At 45.3% G+C, this 17590-nt stretch overlaps 3 protein-coding genes and 1 long non-coding RNA gene across 4 annotated transcripts; 2 read left to right on the forward strand and 2 right to left on the reverse strand.

Annotated features, from left to right (window-relative positions):
- Window positions 1–576: 576 nt before the first annotated feature.
- On the reverse strand, window positions 577–1321 carry LOC136480619 (probable polyol transporter 6). The gene is made up of 2 exons (XM_066478112.1): window positions 1170–1321; window positions 577–1123 (listed from the first exon to the last, which is right to left on the reverse strand). The coding sequence occupies exons 1-2, from the start codon at window positions 1319–1321 to the stop codon at window positions 577–579; spliced, it is 699 nt and encodes a 232-aa protein (XP_066334209.1).
- Window positions 1322–5532: 4211 nt separating this feature from the next.
- LOC136482705 (uncharacterized) lies at window positions 5533–8548 on the forward strand. The gene is made up of 3 exons (XR_010765170.1): window positions 5533–5590; window positions 5922–7985; window positions 8291–8548. It is a non-coding gene; the product is annotated as an uncharacterized lncRNA (long non-coding RNA).
- A 2187-nt stretch (window positions 8549–10735) lies between these two features.
- LOC136482706 (putative calcium-binding protein CML19) lies at window positions 10736–11185 on the forward strand. Its single transcript, XM_066479907.1, has one exon. It carries the CDS (start codon window positions 10736–10738, stop codon window positions 11183–11185), a length of 450 nt encoding a protein of 149 aa, XP_066336004.1.
- Window positions 11186–13458: 2273 nt separating this feature from the next.
- LOC136480620 (uncharacterized) lies at window positions 13459–17277 on the reverse strand. Its single transcript, XM_066478113.1, has 2 exons — window positions 16220–17277; window positions 13459–14896 (listed from the first exon to the last, which is right to left on the reverse strand). The coding sequence occupies exons 1-2, from the start codon at window positions 17275–17277 to the stop codon at window positions 13459–13461; spliced, it is 2496 nt and encodes an 831-aa protein (XP_066334210.1).
- Window positions 17278–17590: the final 313 nt, after the last annotated feature.

The following is a 17590-nucleotide window of genomic DNA, read 5'->3' on the forward strand; positions in this document are numbered from 1 at the left end:
AACATGTTGGATATCGACTCTTTAGTCGATAGCCCTTATTCAACGGCTCTTTAGCCATACATTGGAACTGTCCGGAGCAACACCGACATGTTCCACCTTAAATTGCTCATTATCTTTCTTTTACTTGTTAATTGTAAGGTCAAATTGACTGGCACGCCGACGGTCTCGAAACCGACTCATCCTCCGTTTGAAGCCATGCGGATCTGCAGATCCCTCGGCTTCTTTGAGTGTGTTTTTTGCGTCAACACCGTGTAACTTATTTTTTATTTCTTGTCCTGTATTTAAGAACTCCAAATCCAATATAAAATTTAAAAAAAGTTTTGAACAACACTTCTCTGAAATTTCCATTCACTAGAAGCCCTTTTTGCCAGCCGCAATCACATCACAATCATTAGTATCTTATCTTATGTAAAAGTTATGAATTATTCTAAAGCATGCATGTTGAAGCCTATCTATTGGTTGGATTATGATTTATGAACTTGGCAAGACATGAATATGACCAGCTGCACTGCGACTGCAGCACACTCCGATGATAGAGATGTTGGAGTAGAAGATATTGCACAATAACCCTTGTAATCACTTGGCGAAGAGAACGCCTATGTCATCCAAGCTCCGGCCTTTGGTCTCCGGCAGCCGCACGTAGACGAACACCGCCGATGCCACCGCCGTGCTGGCATACAGGAAGAAGCACCCGGCCATGGTGATGCTGTTGCCAAGCGAGATGAACGTCATGCTGATGATGCTGCACGTGACGCGGTTCGCCGGGATGCCGAGGCTCATGCCCTGCGCGCGCAGCTGCAGCGGCAGGATCTCCGCGCTGTAGGTCGGCGCCAGCGGGCCGAGGCCGATGGAGAACGCGGTGACGAACGCAAGCACCGACGAGACGCACGCCGCCGCCACCGCGGGTGTCGGTGTCGTCTCGCCAGCGCCGGCGCCGAAGCACAGCGCGATCCCTAGCGACGTGAGCGTGACGGCAATGCCAGTGGCGCTGGCGAGGAGGAGCGGGCGGCGGCCGAGGCGGTCAGACAGGAACGTGGCCACGAAGATGGAGAGCGTCTTGACCAGTCCGACGGCGACGGTGGCGGCGAGGACGGTGCCAGTCGACGAGCGAGATCCCCGCCTTCTTGAACACCAGCGGGGTGTAGAGGACGATGGCGTCGATGCCGGACGCCTGCTGGAAGGAGTAGAGCACGAGGACGTTGGAGAGGATCCGCCGCACCATCGGCAACGGCCGCACGAACAGCTCCACGGTGAACGAGGGGAGCAGCGGCTTGGCGATGGCATCGCCGGCGCCATGGTGCTCCGTGTCCGTGGTGCCCATGGCTTGGTTTCTTGGCTTGGCGCTGGTGAGGACGACTGAGATAGCGGCTGAACTGAATATATCGGATTCCAGTGTGTGTCACTGTGAGCTCTGATGATGGAGAATTATTTGAGATGCATAGTGTTGCATCAGGAAAGTAAAGGGGATCAAATCAAAGTGTTTGCACCTTGCAAAGAAGCATATGAACAAGGTCCTCGCTATGAAAGAGGACAATCATACAAAGCCATGGGATTCCGTGGTAGGGGAACGTGATTAGCACCGGGTTACCTTTTTGTTTGCCCACGCCACTAGGTTATGTGAATTAATGACAGTGATTATCACCTAACACGTACGACATGAGGGGCCCTTGCTGACATGAATGCCACTAGCTCGACTCAGCTCGCTCTGCTCCGGCGTGCATGCCTGCGTGTTGTCGAAGCTGAAGGTGGGGAGTGAGTGACGACGGGAAGAAGACGACGCTCCGGGAAGCGGATCGGAGTTCGCAGACAGTGAAAGATATAAGCTTTCAGACGAGGGATGGAAAAGGCCATACTGGCCTTCAATGGTGCCCGAGCAGCGTCACCTTCACATGGCGCAGCGCAGATGTGACTTGTACTGCATCTCTTGTGGGACGATATTTGGCCATGTCACCTGCCGAGGATTTTTTCTACTGTTACTATTTTTTTAACTTTTATTTTAAAAATAGTCTCGCTTATTTTGTATTTTCAATTTTAACTCTTTTGGTAGCGCCAACGTGCATTTTGTCGCATCACATGCGTTGTGCAGCAAGATCTGCCATGGTGGGCAACAGTTTTCACGTGCAAAACCTTGTCATGCTACTCGCGTTTGTATGACAGCATTGTTTTGTCGCGTCAATAGAAATGACATAACAAAACTCAATCTTAGAAAAGTCATATCTTTCCGATACGACGTCGGATAAAGATGATTTTTATATGAAAATTGTATATCTCGATGAGATTAACAAGTTTCTTGTTTTGAGTTTTTCATTTGAGGTCATTTAAATGCTCGAATAAATAATATAAATTTCAGCAGCATAATAATCGTATAATAGCGCTTGTCGCATTAGAAAAATAATGTCTTTCTTGTATGATGTCAAATGAAGATACTTTTTATGTCAAAGTTGTAGCTCTCAATGAGATCTTCAACTTTATAGTTTTGAGTATTTATATTTGAGGTGGTTAAGATGCTCGAGAAAATAATATAAAGTTTCAGCAGCATATTAATCGTATATCGGGGCTTGTCGCCTCATGAACATTATATCTTTCTCGTACTAGATACATGCCCGTGCGTTGCACTGAGGTCATGATTTTTGACTGAACCTCCGTAATGGGATGTGAACACGTGAGCTGTGAACACGTGAGCTCCAAGGATTTTGTATCAGACACGGAAATGTGGATCCGATCTTCGTATCGGAACTGGATAGGAAGCAGACACATGAGCTCCGAGTGAGGGATGATTCGTATCGGACACGGGCGTGTTATCATGGATCGAGACTTTGGTATCACCTGGTAGATGATGACGTTAGAGTCTTTTTAGGTATAGAGATATATGGTGTCAAATGGGTTTTTATATTTTTATATTAAAGTTGTAGCTATGGATGAGATCAACTAGTTTTTAGTTTTGAGGTTTTTTCATTTGAGAGAGTTAAGATACTTAAAAAATAATATAAATTTTAAGGAACATATTAATGAATTAGCATTCTCTACACTACCAAAATGGTGGACTTCTCCTAGTATTTTTTAAGTAGTAATAAAACACTACCGCTAGTCATAGCATATGGGAATCTCACTAGGAGGCATTTAGTAGGGAAATTTATAAGTCCAAAATTCTGGTTGTGCTAGTAGTCTCCCACAACCCTATCTTGGTCACTCAATCTTTAGAGAATTGCTAATTCAGTGTGGGCTGTTATATGGTGGCATTAGTGAAGGGTATGTTGCTAGCACTTGCAATAAAGAAATATTGCCCGATTGATGCTATCACTTACGAAATGCAATAGTAGCAGCAATGAGAATATTTCTTACCAGTGGTCAGCGTGGCTGATATTTATGCCAGTGCGTTCTCTGCAACATCATTTGTGCTGCCAAGGGTTTCTATTATCAAATTCAAAGCATCTACATGTCCAAGTTCAGGAAGGCATGGAGTCATCTATAAGACAGGAAAGGGCTCACGGTTGCTACCAAGCATAGTTCAATTCTATCATCTCATGATCGAGGACCCGTGACGAATACAAGCTTGGGGCAAGCTGTTGCTTAAGCGAGAGAAAAATGTTAGGGGCATGGTCGACTATTAGTATTAGCTAATGGGTTTCAGACTCGGGCATTTGTGCCTTTGACTGGTTGGGCTTGGCCTGTATGGAATGATATATCTACCTTTGGCTACAGAGGATAGGCATGAGAATATTGTAACAAACTCATACTATTTGTCAAAGAAAAAACAAACTCATAATCCTGTCCTAGTTATTCCTCTCGAGTTCATCTTCTCCCTCCAGACTCCTTCAATTCCCTTGCTACTTCTCTAGATGCATCGTTAGGACTCCCTGCTGCATTACTGCTCTATTCTCTGATTCTATTCCCTTCCCCTTTGCTTGTGCTGTTGCTAACACCATGGATCCACACTCTCAGACTACTCCTTTCCCCTTTGTCTTTCCTCTTGCTGCTTTCCTTCACAGGCCTGTTGACTCTTCGTCTCCCGTGTCGCACCCATCATGGGCGTGCTGAACAATTATTTCATTTGAGGGCAACTGCTGAACAGGTTATTTAAAAGCCAAAAAGATGGCCAGCTCCTCGAGCGGAGCCACCCTCCACGTCGCCCGAAATCTTCGCACGGCCAGCTCCTCGAGCGGAGCCACCCTCCACGTCGCCCGAAATCTTCGCACACGTTAGATCTTGTGATGGACGGTCCAGATTGTTTGTTTGAAGCCGATTCCGCTTGAAGCGCCTTCTCGCGCTTCTTGTTCGCTCCTTTGGCTCCTACCCTGCTTATCGGCTTCTCGTTCGAAATCAGAAAACCAAATACATACTCCGGCTTCTATTTCGTCTTCTAGATTCTCCTTCCCGATAGTTCTTTGTTCTTCCCGACCCCGACGCTCTCCCGCCCCGTAGCGCCTCCACCCCTGCCGCCGCCTCCGCCCCTTCCTACCTCCTTTTCCCTCTCCCTCTCTCCCGGCGTCGTGGCGTGCCTGCCGGGGCCGGGCGCCGCCCCGCGCGGTGCGCTGCCTGGGCGACGGCCCTGCCGGTTTGGTGCGCGGCGGCGCGCGTCAAACCCGGTGGCGGCGGTCCCCCGCCACGGCGCGGTGCTACCAAACACCGCCGGTGCCCGCCAGCGTGCCTGCCCCACGGCACTGGCTGCTCTCGCCGGTCCGCGTCTGCTCCACGAAACCCTAACTGTACTGCGAACTGCTCTTGGAGTTTGAGGGATTGATTCCATTCATTCAAGAACACAGGTGCTTGCTCCTAATCTCCGTCCCCATCTCTCTATCTATTATGCACTGATGAACATATTAATATATTCATTCCTTTTGTTGCAAGGGGAACACGTACTATTCAGGTGTGTGCATGGTGTTTGGCCAGCGGACATTGTGGCCATTTCCCCCTTTTTTTGATATCTTTTTTAAGATTGCCGCTGATCTGGGTTTGCCACTGATCTAGGTCTTCGCCAGTTATTCCGCGCTGCAATCGGGTGTTCTGAGATGCGACCTCGACAGGTAATGATTTTAGCTATTTTTGACTCCGATGTTTTAGGTTACGAATGTAAAAAAGTATTGCCTCTAAATTACAATTTATAGCGTGCTACAAGAAAATTTTTGTTTAGTTTTGATGCACCTCCTTACACAGAACGACAGTTAATACCTTGCATTGGTTAAAATCAGCATATAGTTCTATAGAACTTTTCCAAAGTTCATAGGTTTTAATTGATTACAGTCTCTTGTTAGTCTTCGTGATTGCAATCTCTTTTTAGTTCTCACTTTTTGCTGCTGCACTGTGAACTGCTATTGGAGTTTGAGGGATTGATTCCATTCGTTCAAGAAGACAGGTGCTTGCTCCTAATCTCCGTCCCCATCTCTCTATCTATTATGCACTGATGAACATATCAATACATTCGTTCCTTTTGTTGCAAGGGGAACACGTACTGGCCAGCGGACGTTGTGGGCATTTCCCCCTTTTTTTTATATCTTTTTTAGATTGGCACTGATCTGGGTTTGCCACTGATCTAGGTCGTCGCCTGGTATTCTGAGCTGCAATCGGGTGTTCTGAGATGCGGCCTCGACAGGTAATGATTTTAGCTTTTTTTGGCTCGGATGTTTTAGGTTACAAATGTAAACAAGTATTGCCTCTAAATTACTATTTATAACGTGCTACAAGAATTTTTTTGTTTAGTTTCGATGCACCTCCTTACGTACAAACAATAGATAGTTCCAGTCAAAGAGATACAACATGACAGTTAAAACCTTGCGTTGGTTAAAATCAGCATAGTGTTATATAGAACTTTTCCAAAGTTCTTAGGTTTTAATTGATTCCAGTCTCTTGTTAGTCTTCATGATTGCAATCTCTTTTTAGTTCTCACTTTTTAGGGTAAAAAAATATTCGTTTCTTCTGTGCAGGAAACCAACAACATTTTGGGTGTGAACTACCTATGCCAAAAAGCTTAACTGTTGAGGTACGTAGTATCTTATTTGTGTGATAACGATTGATTATGGCAATAATCTCATTTGTGATACCTTCTGCTTGGTGTATCTACATCCTTTTATAGACCTCTCATTGCTTTATATTGGTACCTACATGTGTAAATATCCTAGGTTCAGTGAAGGAGGGAGGGTACTAACCTGATTTGACACTTTGAACCTATGGCTGCATCTTTTTGCTCCAACAAACCAGATGTAGGCTGCGGGAGGATTGACAGAATAATAATTGCTGATCGCCTTTGTCGGTGGATGGATCAATTTCCAATTCCTTCTTCCTTGGCAATGCTTCCGCGGTTCTGTTGTTCTTTTTTCTTTCTTTTTTTCTTACCTGGTTACCTTGCAATCAGTAAGGAGACGCCAGGCTGTTGTCCTCCCTTAGCATTCATTCCTCGATTATTTTTCTCACTTTCTGTGATCCTTTGATTCAAGTTCTTCTGTTTAATTCTTCTTTTCCTCTTTGGTCTGCGGTGGGATATTTACCTATTCTTGCCAGAAAAAAGGGTTCCTTTCCAAAGCCACTCTGCTGTTCCATGCTTGCCAACTAAATTTTACCATGCCACTCCACTCTGCTCTCCCTCGATCCGTCCTGGTTTACTCCCCCTCTCTTTCTCTCCCTCTCTCCTGATCTGGTATTCTCATCCTTTTCTCCCACCGATCTACATGGTTACTGTGAATTTTTGTTGTTCTGTAAGTCCTGATCTGCTCGGTTCGGTTATGACAGAGATCTGAGCACATGAGCATGTCACTGATATTTGTTTCACACCATGTGCACTGCAATGCTGATGTTTTGGGTTCATTGTTTGCATTTCAGCCATGTGCAGTCATGAGTACGAAGTTAGGACTGTTGTTACGTTTAGAGTTGAGGGAATGGGCTACTACTATGATGATTGCACTGTAAATTATGTTTATTTGTGTTCCATGTAATGATCATGGTTTTCCTTTGCACAGATTACATCTTCTTGGTTTTTACATGCCTGAGGCAATGCTCATGACCTATGATCATTCTTCCTCTTACATCTTTTTACTATGTTGACAACTTAGGCAATGACCATGGCCACTGTTGGTACAGTTTTTGCCGTCTCTTTCAGCCTGTCCCATGATAGCTGAGGCAATGGTCAATTGGTTGCCTGTGTTTTCTTGCAATCATTCCTGCCTGATCTGTTTTGCTTAGTTTGGACACACCAATGAGAGATACCACTGATTGCCTATTTAGTCACATACTATGCGGCTGCAATTTGCTCTTAAGTATGAGATCTGAGGTTGTGTTGCCATTGCCTGTGATGATTTATTCCTTTGCCTGTTCGTTACCTGTGATCATTGCCTGTGATGTCAGATTATATAATGTCGTTTCTGAGCACATGCCCTATTCCCAAGGATTACATTAACATACACTTTGGTTGTAGGCGGTCACTTTTGGTTCTCCTGTTTCTCTGTTTTTTTGGGTATGAATTTTGTGCTTTCTTGTGCTCTACTTGCTTTTATCTTGGTCCAGTTAATGTTTCCATTGATATTTTTTGGGAACATCGACGACGCTTGCCTGCTGCTTAGTAAGAAGAAAGCTCATGCACCTTTTTCCAACCAGTGTTGCAGTTGCACTAATAATTGCAATGTTTTCTTCAGACCAGTAGGCTGTATATTTGTTGGATATGTAATTTCGAGCATCCTATTGCCATATCTTCCTTTAGTATGCGTGAGATTAATTTTAGGTGCTATGGGCACAGATGAAAGTCACTGATCTCCAGGTACAAACTTCAGTTTCTATCTTCATTCATGACATGCCTAAAATTTCTTTTCTGCATATTGCACGATCTCCATGTGTTTTAGGTAAACAGAGCAATTCATGCTTATATGGGTATCCTACTCATAGCATGGTCTTACTGTTACTATGATCCTAACTCTTATATATTGTTCATATTTGTTAATAGTGGAATTTTTCTATCTTGGTCAGGAGTATGGAACATGCTGCTACAGCAACAGAGAAAGGTTCCGCTGTTTGTACAGGTTGGCTTAATGTAGTCAATTATGATATTCTATTTTGTTTCGGTTTTCGTACTATTGCCATGAATAATATGCTTCGCTCATGACTGTTACTGCATTAAATTTATTTAACAAGAACAATGGCCTCACCAACTGCTGAAATTGTGTATAGTTCGTCCAAACCATATGCCTACATATGGGGGAATGATTTTATTTACCTGTCCAAATAGTGTTAACTTGATTGACATAGTTCATTTGGTTTATTTCCCTGCACATCAAAGCCTCTCAACTGGTTCACTCTTTCGTTTCAGAAAAAGTGAGTTACACTGTCATCGGCTAAGGACTGGGATCCAATAGGAGTTAGTTTTTTTAGGGGACTGAAAAAAGGAAGTGCCTACTGTTCTTTGTATCTACCAATACATGCATTTTACTTTCTTAAATCTGACATATATGCCCGTTCCAATTTAGGTTTCCTAATTTGTTAATCTTTTTTTTCCTTCCCTCTAGCAGGGTCCTTTTGGATTCTCAGACAGGACAAGTTTTGCATCATTGCAGCCTTTTTTTACACAGCTCAGGTTGGTGCTCATTTTTAAGATTGGACTTTCCTGCCTTTCAACTGTTATTCTGGCCTCTCTTATCTGTGCACTCCATAATCATAACAGGCCACTTTTCCTTTTCCCTTCTTGTCATGTCTAGACTGAAACCATGTATGTATGCTTCCTTGCAGGACCCAGCAACCATGCAAGATCAATTTCAGCATAATGAGCTGAGGGCATTCTCAGGTGAGGCCATTCTCAGCATGTGGCTTAATGCATCATGTATACACAGTGCGCAATTCCATTTGCCAAAATTTTTTTTGGTATCTCCTGCCGTCTACCTGCGAGCTTCTTTTCACAATGATCAGATTCAATCCTTGACACCACTTGAGCTTTTCTATTGGATGAAATTTTATGTTGCGACAAGACCGTTTATATTGACCATCACTGTTTCTTATTCGTGCTGTACCATACCTATGCTTCTATGATGCATGGATTTTTTCCCCTCGTCAAACTAATGGTGGATATTATTCCATGCACCTGAATAATGATATTGTCGATGTTCTGAATACACCCTCATGAGGTGGACATCTTAGTTTTTCCTTTAGCCTTGCCTCTGCCTACACTGCTCAAATTTTATGCTTGTGGTAGCTGCTATGTTCTGCCCATCTGAAATGTAATTATAGAATCACATTTGGGCTATCCTAGCTAAGGATAAAAACAGTCGGAAATGGTATTACAATATAGAAAACGGAAGCGGTCGGTTCGGGATATTTCTACATTTTAGCAATTAAAGAGTACAAAAAATGGTTGAAAATGGTTGTGAAACCAATTGAAAATGACAAATTTTTATGTTTGGCGAAATTCAGAAACGGTATCATAATATAGAAAATGGTATCATAATATAGAAAACGAAAGCGGTCGGTTCGGAATATTTCTGTACCGTTTTCATCCATGAACCTAGCTTTCTCTAGGTTGTAGTTGTTATGGCTACTGTGAGAATGCAATCGTTGCCCATCTTTCGTTCAGGTAACTCTTAGAGCTGTTTTGGCTTCGTGTAAAAGGCGGTTGTCAATTAGGGTCTCTTAGAGCTGTTTCTAGGTTTAATTTACAATCTCTTCCAAGCAACTTTTCAGTTAAGAAATGATTCTATGCTCCACTTTCGCATGATACGGCCTACTTAAATACGTAATTTCCTTCCTGCCAGACTGTTGTGTTCTGAAAACTTATATATTCTCAGCAGGAAATTTGGAGACATCTTTGATGCTGATCATTTTATAAGTTATTTGAGGGACAATGTGCGGATCATCTGAGATATCCTTGACTGGTTCATACAGAAGAGCTCTTTTGCAATAAAGGTGTTTTTTTTAACTCTGTTTTGGTTACCTGAAGCTTTCGTAAAATGCTATTACAACATGCGAGAAATTGTTGGCAATGAAGGGTGCATTCATATTTAGCTACTTTATAGTGCTGTACAAATAACCATGAAACCCGTTTCGAAGCCCCTTGATTGTATAATAGCCAGGGCATTGCACTCTTATCTATTGTTAGTTAGAACTGTCCAATGCTGTCGTAAGCTTATCTGCTCGCCTTCAGGCCTGGTTACCGTATAATATCCAGGCTATCAGGCTTCCATCTACAATTTGTTAGTTACAGCCAGCTGGATCGGCTCCTAGGGTACACTGTAAACTACCAGTGCCACTGCCATATGCCTGCACCATTGTATTACTACGCAAATGACCGTGCCTACGACATGTGCATGATACACTAATTATTCTGACCATAGTCCTTTAACCTCGCGCGCGAGGGCGCGCGCCCTTTACTAGTTTATAGTAAGTATGCACCATTCTAGAGACGTCAGACTCTCTGCAGATATATGAAAATCACCAGCAATTGTCTATTGCAAAGAAAGACCCGACCCATGGTGCTACTGCTACGCCTAAGAATTTTTCATGGCAGTGACCCGTTCCTCTCCATCAGGCATTTATTTATGCCTTGATGTATCACCACGAACTTACCATTGGCACACACGCATGCATGATTGCTGCTCATACATCATACAGCTATATATAGCTGCAAGAACCGAGCGTCTGATCTTGCCATTGCAGCTGCAGACAGACCAGATCAGCAAAGGCAAAGTTCCCGGTAGTCATTCGCACAGCTGCCTGAAAAGGAAACTAAAACCAATCGCTGAACCTTTGCCAAGGTTGAAGAAGATCAATGGCGGTGTACGCATCATCCGAGTTCAGCCGGGTGTTCTCAGCGCTGGACCGCGGCGGCGACGGCAAGCTGTCGGCGGCCGAGCTGCGCCTCTGCATGAAGGAGGCGCTGGGCGAGGACGTGTCGGCCGAGGAGGCGGACCGCCTGGTGGCGTCGCCGGACGCTGACGGCGACGGGCTGCTGAGCCAGGAGGAGCTCCTGGGGCTAGCGCTGGCGGGGACGGCGGCGCCGGAGGAGGAGGTCGGCAAGCGGCGGCGGGTGCTCAGGGAGGCGTTCGGGATGTACGCCATCGAAAGCAAAGGGTGCATCACGCCGGTGAGCCTGAAGCGGATGGTAAGGCTCGGCTCGCACCAGGACGTTGATGAGTGCAGGGCCATGATCTGCAGGTTTGATCTCGATGGCGATGGGGTGCTCAGCTTTGAGGAATTCAAGATCATGATGGATTCATAGCGTAGCAGATTGTATTGAGTGTGATTTATTTATTGGTGCTTGCTTTGTTTAGTGTGTCCTAATTCAAATGTCAACTACTAATACTAGTTTCTGTGTCAAATCATGTATGAAAAACGAGATTGTTTGCTTGTATATGCCCATTTTTTTTTAAATTCTGTCTCCTTTTTTTTATCGGTAATACTGCAGTGCAGTCCGTCCGGATGGATGGACGCCACGTCCCAAAGAAAATGTCTCCACTCCGCCCCGCGCGCTCGCCAGAAGCTCCGCTCCCCTTACGTCACCACCAGCGGCAACTACCTCTGCTTCCTCCTCCCTAGGCCCTCGCCCGCCTCCACAGCGCCAGGCTTCGCCACTCGAGTCACACCTCCCTCCCACCCCTGCCCTCATCACTGGTGCCGGCGTCCTCCTTATCACATCCTCCTATGGCGGGAGGCGGCGAAGCCCATGGTGCTCTTCGCTCCACTGCCTCCTAGCCCTGATCTGCCCATCGAGGCGGTTATCGAGTTCCTCAGCATGCCTGACATGGTGGTTGCCTCCCACTAGAGTGTCTCACTTGACATTTTGTAAACGTATGTTTCAAGTGTTTCAGATGTTTCAGAGGTATGTTGCAAATTTTCATATGGATGTTGCAAAAGTAGACCGAGATGTTGCATATGTTGCAATGGCTATACATCTATGTTGCAAACGTCTATTCCAAATGTTTTATCTATTTTTTTCAGACTAAGTTGCAAGTGTGTTTATCTGGATGTTGCATATGTTTTACAGATATGTTGCAAGTATTTCATCCTGATGTTGCATATGCTTGCAGTGGCTTTCAAGTGTTTCTCAGGTGTTTTGTAAGTGTTGCAGACATATGTTACAAGTGTTTCATCTGTTTTGAACGCTTGTTGCAAGTGTTTCATCTGGATGTTGCAAAAACATATCGGGTGTTGCACATATTGTAATGTACGTGAGAAGCGGAAAGGGTGCGAGCTATGCGGCTTGAGCGACGTCCGGGCGGCACAGGCCCCACGTGGGTGCGAGAAACGCAGGCCGAGCATACAAGACCATATATGCATAGAAAACAACATATTATGTTAGTCTTCTAATCCAAAATAAAGGAAGAAAAATGCCATCCATCGAGGCGTTTGAAAAGAAATAGGCTAGGGAGGAAAAAAATTCACCCAAGGTGTGATGTAGACAGATCTTGACATACCAAATAGATATACAATCAAGGCATATTTTTTTAGTAGATGAGTTAATGGATCAAACTAATCTGCTATATTCTAGATGCATGTGTTTTTTTTTCTATATAAACTTGGTTAAAGTCAAAGCCGATACCAATATGTTGTCAGCCGACTTTACATCTGCATAACTCTACCATTGGCCTGGTTTGCAGAAGACAATATGGCAAATAAAAAAAATCTGAATTGCCAGTTATTTTTCCTAGGAACTGGGAAGAGCATTAGAACACGGTAATTTTTTTTTTTTTGAAATCAAGAACACGGTAATTAAGTAATGGCATCATGTGAAAAACTTGACCTAGCTAGCTAAGCAGCGTTGGAAATGGATAATGATAGTTTCTTTCCGGTTGTTGGCAACCGTTACTAAAATGGCCTCATTCAGCTGCCTAAACAAGACTAATAAACAGAATCCACCTGTTTTATCCTAGCAAGTAGATGACTAGTTTGACCAATAACATTTCGTTCTCCAAAAAGGAGCCTGCCTGCTGTTCGATCTGTTCCATGCATGCCTGTCAACAGCAACAGCAACTGATGAGCAACAAGTTCAGTCGTCCTTGCCGGCACACGGATCAGGCATGCGCATCTATAAATTCCATGCGTGAACGTGAACTCCTCACCAGTCATCGATCGCACCAGTCGGCAGTTGCAGTTACAGAGACATCTAGCTTATTACTAGCACCTTTTTTTAGATAAAAGCAAAATAATCTGGCCCAATCTAGCTTACTAGTAGTCGCTAAATTGCAGTAACTTATAAGCAAGTACTATATATTTAAGGTTTATATATTCTGTTGAATTGGCTTTGCAGATTCAATTTCAAACTGAAAGAATACATAAGGGAGCAAACAACTCGACATCTCTGCACACACCTTGGATTCCAACCTTATTAGAAAGTATGCAAAACAGACTTTACTAGAAAGCTTATTAAATCAAACAAGCAGCAAACGATATTCACAACAATAACAGCAGATAGACCAGTGTTAAGCATGCCAATGTTGGCCAGCAGGCCGAGTGCCCGAGTGTAGCTAGCACTGTCTAGGAGTGAGTATTCTGTTAGGTGTTGGCAGGTTGTGGTCCTTTCTTCCAGAAGAAGAGCAGCAAAACGAAGGCAAGAACAGGGAAGAGAAGCAGGGCGACATCCTTGGACGTGCACCAGTCCCGAGCGCTGCCTGCCGCGTAGGCTCCCAGGAGGGCGAGCAAGTCCAGCAGCATGGCCGTGTGCATGGGCCAAAGAGGCTTGTTGCTTTTGCTTCCAAGTATCATCCGCGAAAGCAGCAGGGCGATGACGGTGATCGAAGCCATGAAGGAAGTGGAGTTGCTGTAGAAGAAAGCGTTGTACCGATGCCTGTCGACGTCGTAGAGGACCGGGTTGCCGGCGTCGTGCCCGGCGCCGTCCTCCCTCCACGGGCCACCCGGTGGTTTCAGGCCCGTCAGGTAGGTGACGCTGGCAGCCAGTATCCCTACCAGCATTAGGTACTTGGCCATCATCACGTCTGAAGACTGACCATGTGTCGTTTCAGTCGTCGTCGCTGAGGACTGGTTCTTGCTACCTTCTGCTTCACCTTTAGGCGGCTCCTTGTTTTGCTGCTGACCATGGCGGATGATGGCCACATAGACTACGATTGCGAAGACCGCAATAACCAATGCCAGGTCAACAATGGAGGTTCCCAGATGCAGGGAGCTTCCGGCAGCGTAGGCACCGATGAGGGCGAACATGCCGGCCACCATGCAGACAAAGAGCGCGTAGCACTTGATGCCCGGCCCATACAGGGTCGGGTTGAGGAGGAGCACGATGAGCGCCACGGACGCCATGAAGCTCGCCGCGTTGCAGTAGAAGAAGGCCTTGTAACGGCGAGGGTACTTGTCCAGGAGCACCGGGAAGCCGGCGCGGCGCCCGTTCTCCCACAGGCCGCCCGGCGGCGTCAAGCCAGCCTGATAGGTGAGGGTTGCCGCCAAGATTGCGAGGAGCAGCAGCACCTCGCGCTTCTTATCCATCACATCCTCCTCCTCCTTCTTAGCTTCCTCACCGCCGCCCTTATTGCTGCCGGGGTGGTGGTGGTCTAGCGTGAAGAACACGACGTGGATCACCACGTAGACAAGGACGCCGCCGGCGATGGCGAGCGTATAGATGGAGGTGCTCGTGTCCCTGCTGCTCCCGGCGGCGTACGCGCCTATAAGGCCGAACAGGTCCAGGATCATGGCCGCCTCCAGCGCGTGCCCTCTCACGAGGCGCTCGCTCTGCAGCATCACCATGATGACGAGGGACGCCACGAACGCCGCCGAGTTGAAGTAGAAGAAGACCCTGTACCGCCCGGGATGGGTCGTCTGGAGGATCGGGTCTCCGACGATGTGGCCCTCCCTGTTGTCAGCCCAGACGCCGCCAGGTGGATCCACTCCTGCTTGGTAAGCGACCGTCGCCGCAAGAGTGGCAAGCAACTGAATGACTTCACGAGGCTTCTCCAGATCATTGCGTTCTCCACTGCCTGTTGACCTACATATATTTCACAAATAGTAGATGACTAAAAAATTGCAAACTAGAATACATTTGGTGACAAAATGATATTAATGAAAAAATCTAAAAAAAATTAGAAACGCTTGGCGATTAATTTGGTACATAACTTGAACTATCATTGCCATTGTATTGGTTTCATTTTTTAAAAAAACTACACACCCTTTCCATTATGAAAAATCTTCAACTAAACCATCAAACAAAGCCATTATGAAAAATAGCATAAAATAACCCCTAAATATTTTTACATAGATTGCCCACCTATGTGCTGTGTGCTACCATGAATACCAAATATATACACATGCATGTATAAGAGATAAATACATAACTTTATAGTTTTGCAATCATGAAAAATGCCCCCTTACCAAATCACATACCAATGGCACTATGTATGCAGTTACATTATATAAAATTTGTAAATTTAGAATAAAAACATTAAAGAACATCTACATTGGTAGTTTGATTCTGATCACTCTATCCTTAATTATAAAACTACAATACACATAATCCTTTCATAGAGGAAGTTTAGAATATTAAGAATCATGTTACATGCTGAAAATAACAATTTATGCCATTGTAATAACTTGAAGTATATTATATATATATATATATATATATATATATATATATATATATATATATATATATATATATATATATATATATATGATCTATACTTTATGTTTAATAAAAGCATCAAAGGAGAATTTGCGATAGAAGGTAACAATAATAAGCAATGTAGCTTTAACTTGTGGATCAAAAGATTTGAGGAATTAACAATTTATCCCAAATCTAGTTTTATGTCGTCATGAGACTTAATTTACAAACAAGAGCTGACATAGCTTAAGCAAAACCTTCGAATAAACAAGTATCTAATACACGCACGAAAAGGTCCAATACAACGAGTGAACTATGAATATAGATGGAAAAATATATAGAATAACTGCTGAATTTGTCATAATGGTATTGAGACTCCAGATCATTATTTTAGAAACGAACAAATACAAACAACAAAAATAAGCATTTTTGACTAGTTCTAGGCTCTAAACTTGTTCACAAACTTTTAATACACGTATATCTCCTGAGATTTTAACCAGTGTAGGAGCCTGGTTAATGATGTAATAATCTTAAAATTCTTAGGCAGCTAGCTTTTGTTAAAGAAGTTATATCAGCAAGTTTGAATTGTTAAAGCAAGATGTTTAGTTTGAATCTCTTAATGCACACTTGCCAAAGGAAATTTCAACTTGAAAAGTAAACTACGCTTTGCAAAGATAAAGATGAGTATTGCATAGTGCATCTGCATACCCGCTACCAAAGCTGAAGTGATGTTGCAGATTGATGGCAAGAAACCGTTGTAGAAAGATGCAGCCAAGAACTGGGACAATTAGGGCTAGAACATAGCCGGTGTGCTTGCTGTCCCTGCAGCTCCCAGCGGCGTAGGCGCCGGCGAGGCCCAAGATCCCCGTGATGATGAGCCCACACAGCGGAACCTTGACAGCCTTGAGGTCCACCTTCTCGTAGGCGGTGAAGGTGATAGCCAGCAGCGACGTGACGAAGGCGGCGGTGTTGCTGAAGAAGAAGAACTTGTAGCGGATCGGATGGAAGCCCTGCAGCACGGGGTTGCCGGCGGTGTGGTGACCTTCCTCTGTGCTCCGCCAGAAGCCACCCGGTGGGTTCAGCCCGGCCACGTACGCGATGGTGGCCACGAAGATGGCGAGCACCAGCAGGATCTCGTGCTTGGACTGCTCGTGGTCGTGGTCGTGGTTGTCGCCCGGCGACCGCGTTGCGGTTGCCGCCTTGTCTTGTTTAAATATCATGCAGGGGACGACGAAGCTGATGCAAGCAAAGGTGGCGCCGACCAGCCCGGCGGCGCAGACCGTGGTGAACCTGTCGTGGCTGCCTCCGGCAGCGTAGGCGCCCATGAGGCTGAGCAGGTCCACCACCATGACCGCCCGCGTGAGATTGAGCAGCCAGCCCTGGTCGCCCCTGTGCAGGAGGAGGAGCAGGAGGCTGACGACGAGCGACGCCGCGAAGGAGATGGCGTTGAAGCAGTAGAAGACGATGTAGCGGATGTAGTTGGTCTCCCGGAGAATGGAGTCGCCGGCCAAGTGCCGCGACGACGTGTCGGTGTCGTCCTCCAGCCAGGAACCCCCCGGCGGGTTGAGCCCCGCCGCGTAGGTCACCGTCGCCACCAGGGTGGCCAGCAGCAGCAGGTACTTCTTCAGCTGGTACTCCGCCGATGTCGATGTCGATGCCGATGCCGACGTCGATGTCGATGCACCGATGTCCATTGGCGATATCGATGGAGGTGGCGGGTTCTTCTTCCCTGCTTTACCCGACTCCTCATCGTTCTGATCCGCCATTGTTCTGCTGGGTGAAGTGAAGCTTTTGAGTGACGTACACACCCATGGGCTTGGCTCGATCTACGCATTATATATATAGAGCTGATCGATCGAATAGCTGACATGGCACGCACAACATCTTGCGCCGATGTCTGTATGCATGCGTGTGTCCCAATAATGGCATTACTTGATCAAGTCATCTAGGCTTTATGCTTTACTCCCTCCGTCCCAGAATATCTATCGTTCTCGCTTCCTGAGAAATAACTTTAACAAAATATATATTAAAAAATATTATTATTTATGATACATAATTAGCATCATTGGAAAGATCTTT

This window comes from Miscanthus floridulus, chromosome 9, assembly GCF_019320115.1.
Source record: "Miscanthus floridulus cultivar M001 chromosome 9, ASM1932011v1, whole genome shotgun sequence".
Classification (NCBI taxonomy): domain Eukaryota; kingdom Viridiplantae; phylum Streptophyta; class Magnoliopsida; order Poales; family Poaceae; genus Miscanthus; species Miscanthus floridulus.

Bases quoted from the DNA above. Each gene is read 5' to 3' on its own strand.
- LOC136480619 (XM_066478112.1), bottom strand. From the start codon at position 1,321: ATGGGCACCACGGACACGGAGCACCATGGCGCCGGCGATGCCATCGCC. The intron at 1,124-1,169 runs GTCCGGCATCGA...CTGGTGTTCAAG, and splicing joins CTCTACTCCTTCCAGCAGGC to AAGGCGGGGATCTCGCTCGT.
- LOC136482706 (XM_066479907.1), top strand. From the start codon at position 10,736: ATGGCGGTGTACGCATCATCCGAGTTCAGCCGGGTGTTCTCAGCGCTG.
- LOC136480620 (XM_066478113.1), bottom strand. From the start codon at position 17,277: ATGGCGGATCAGAACGATGAGGAGTCGGGTAAAGCAGGGAAGAAGAAC. The intron at 14,897-16,219 runs GTATGCAGATGC...AAATATATGTAG, and splicing joins CACTTCAGCTTTGGTAGCGG to GTCAACAGGCAGTGGAGAAC.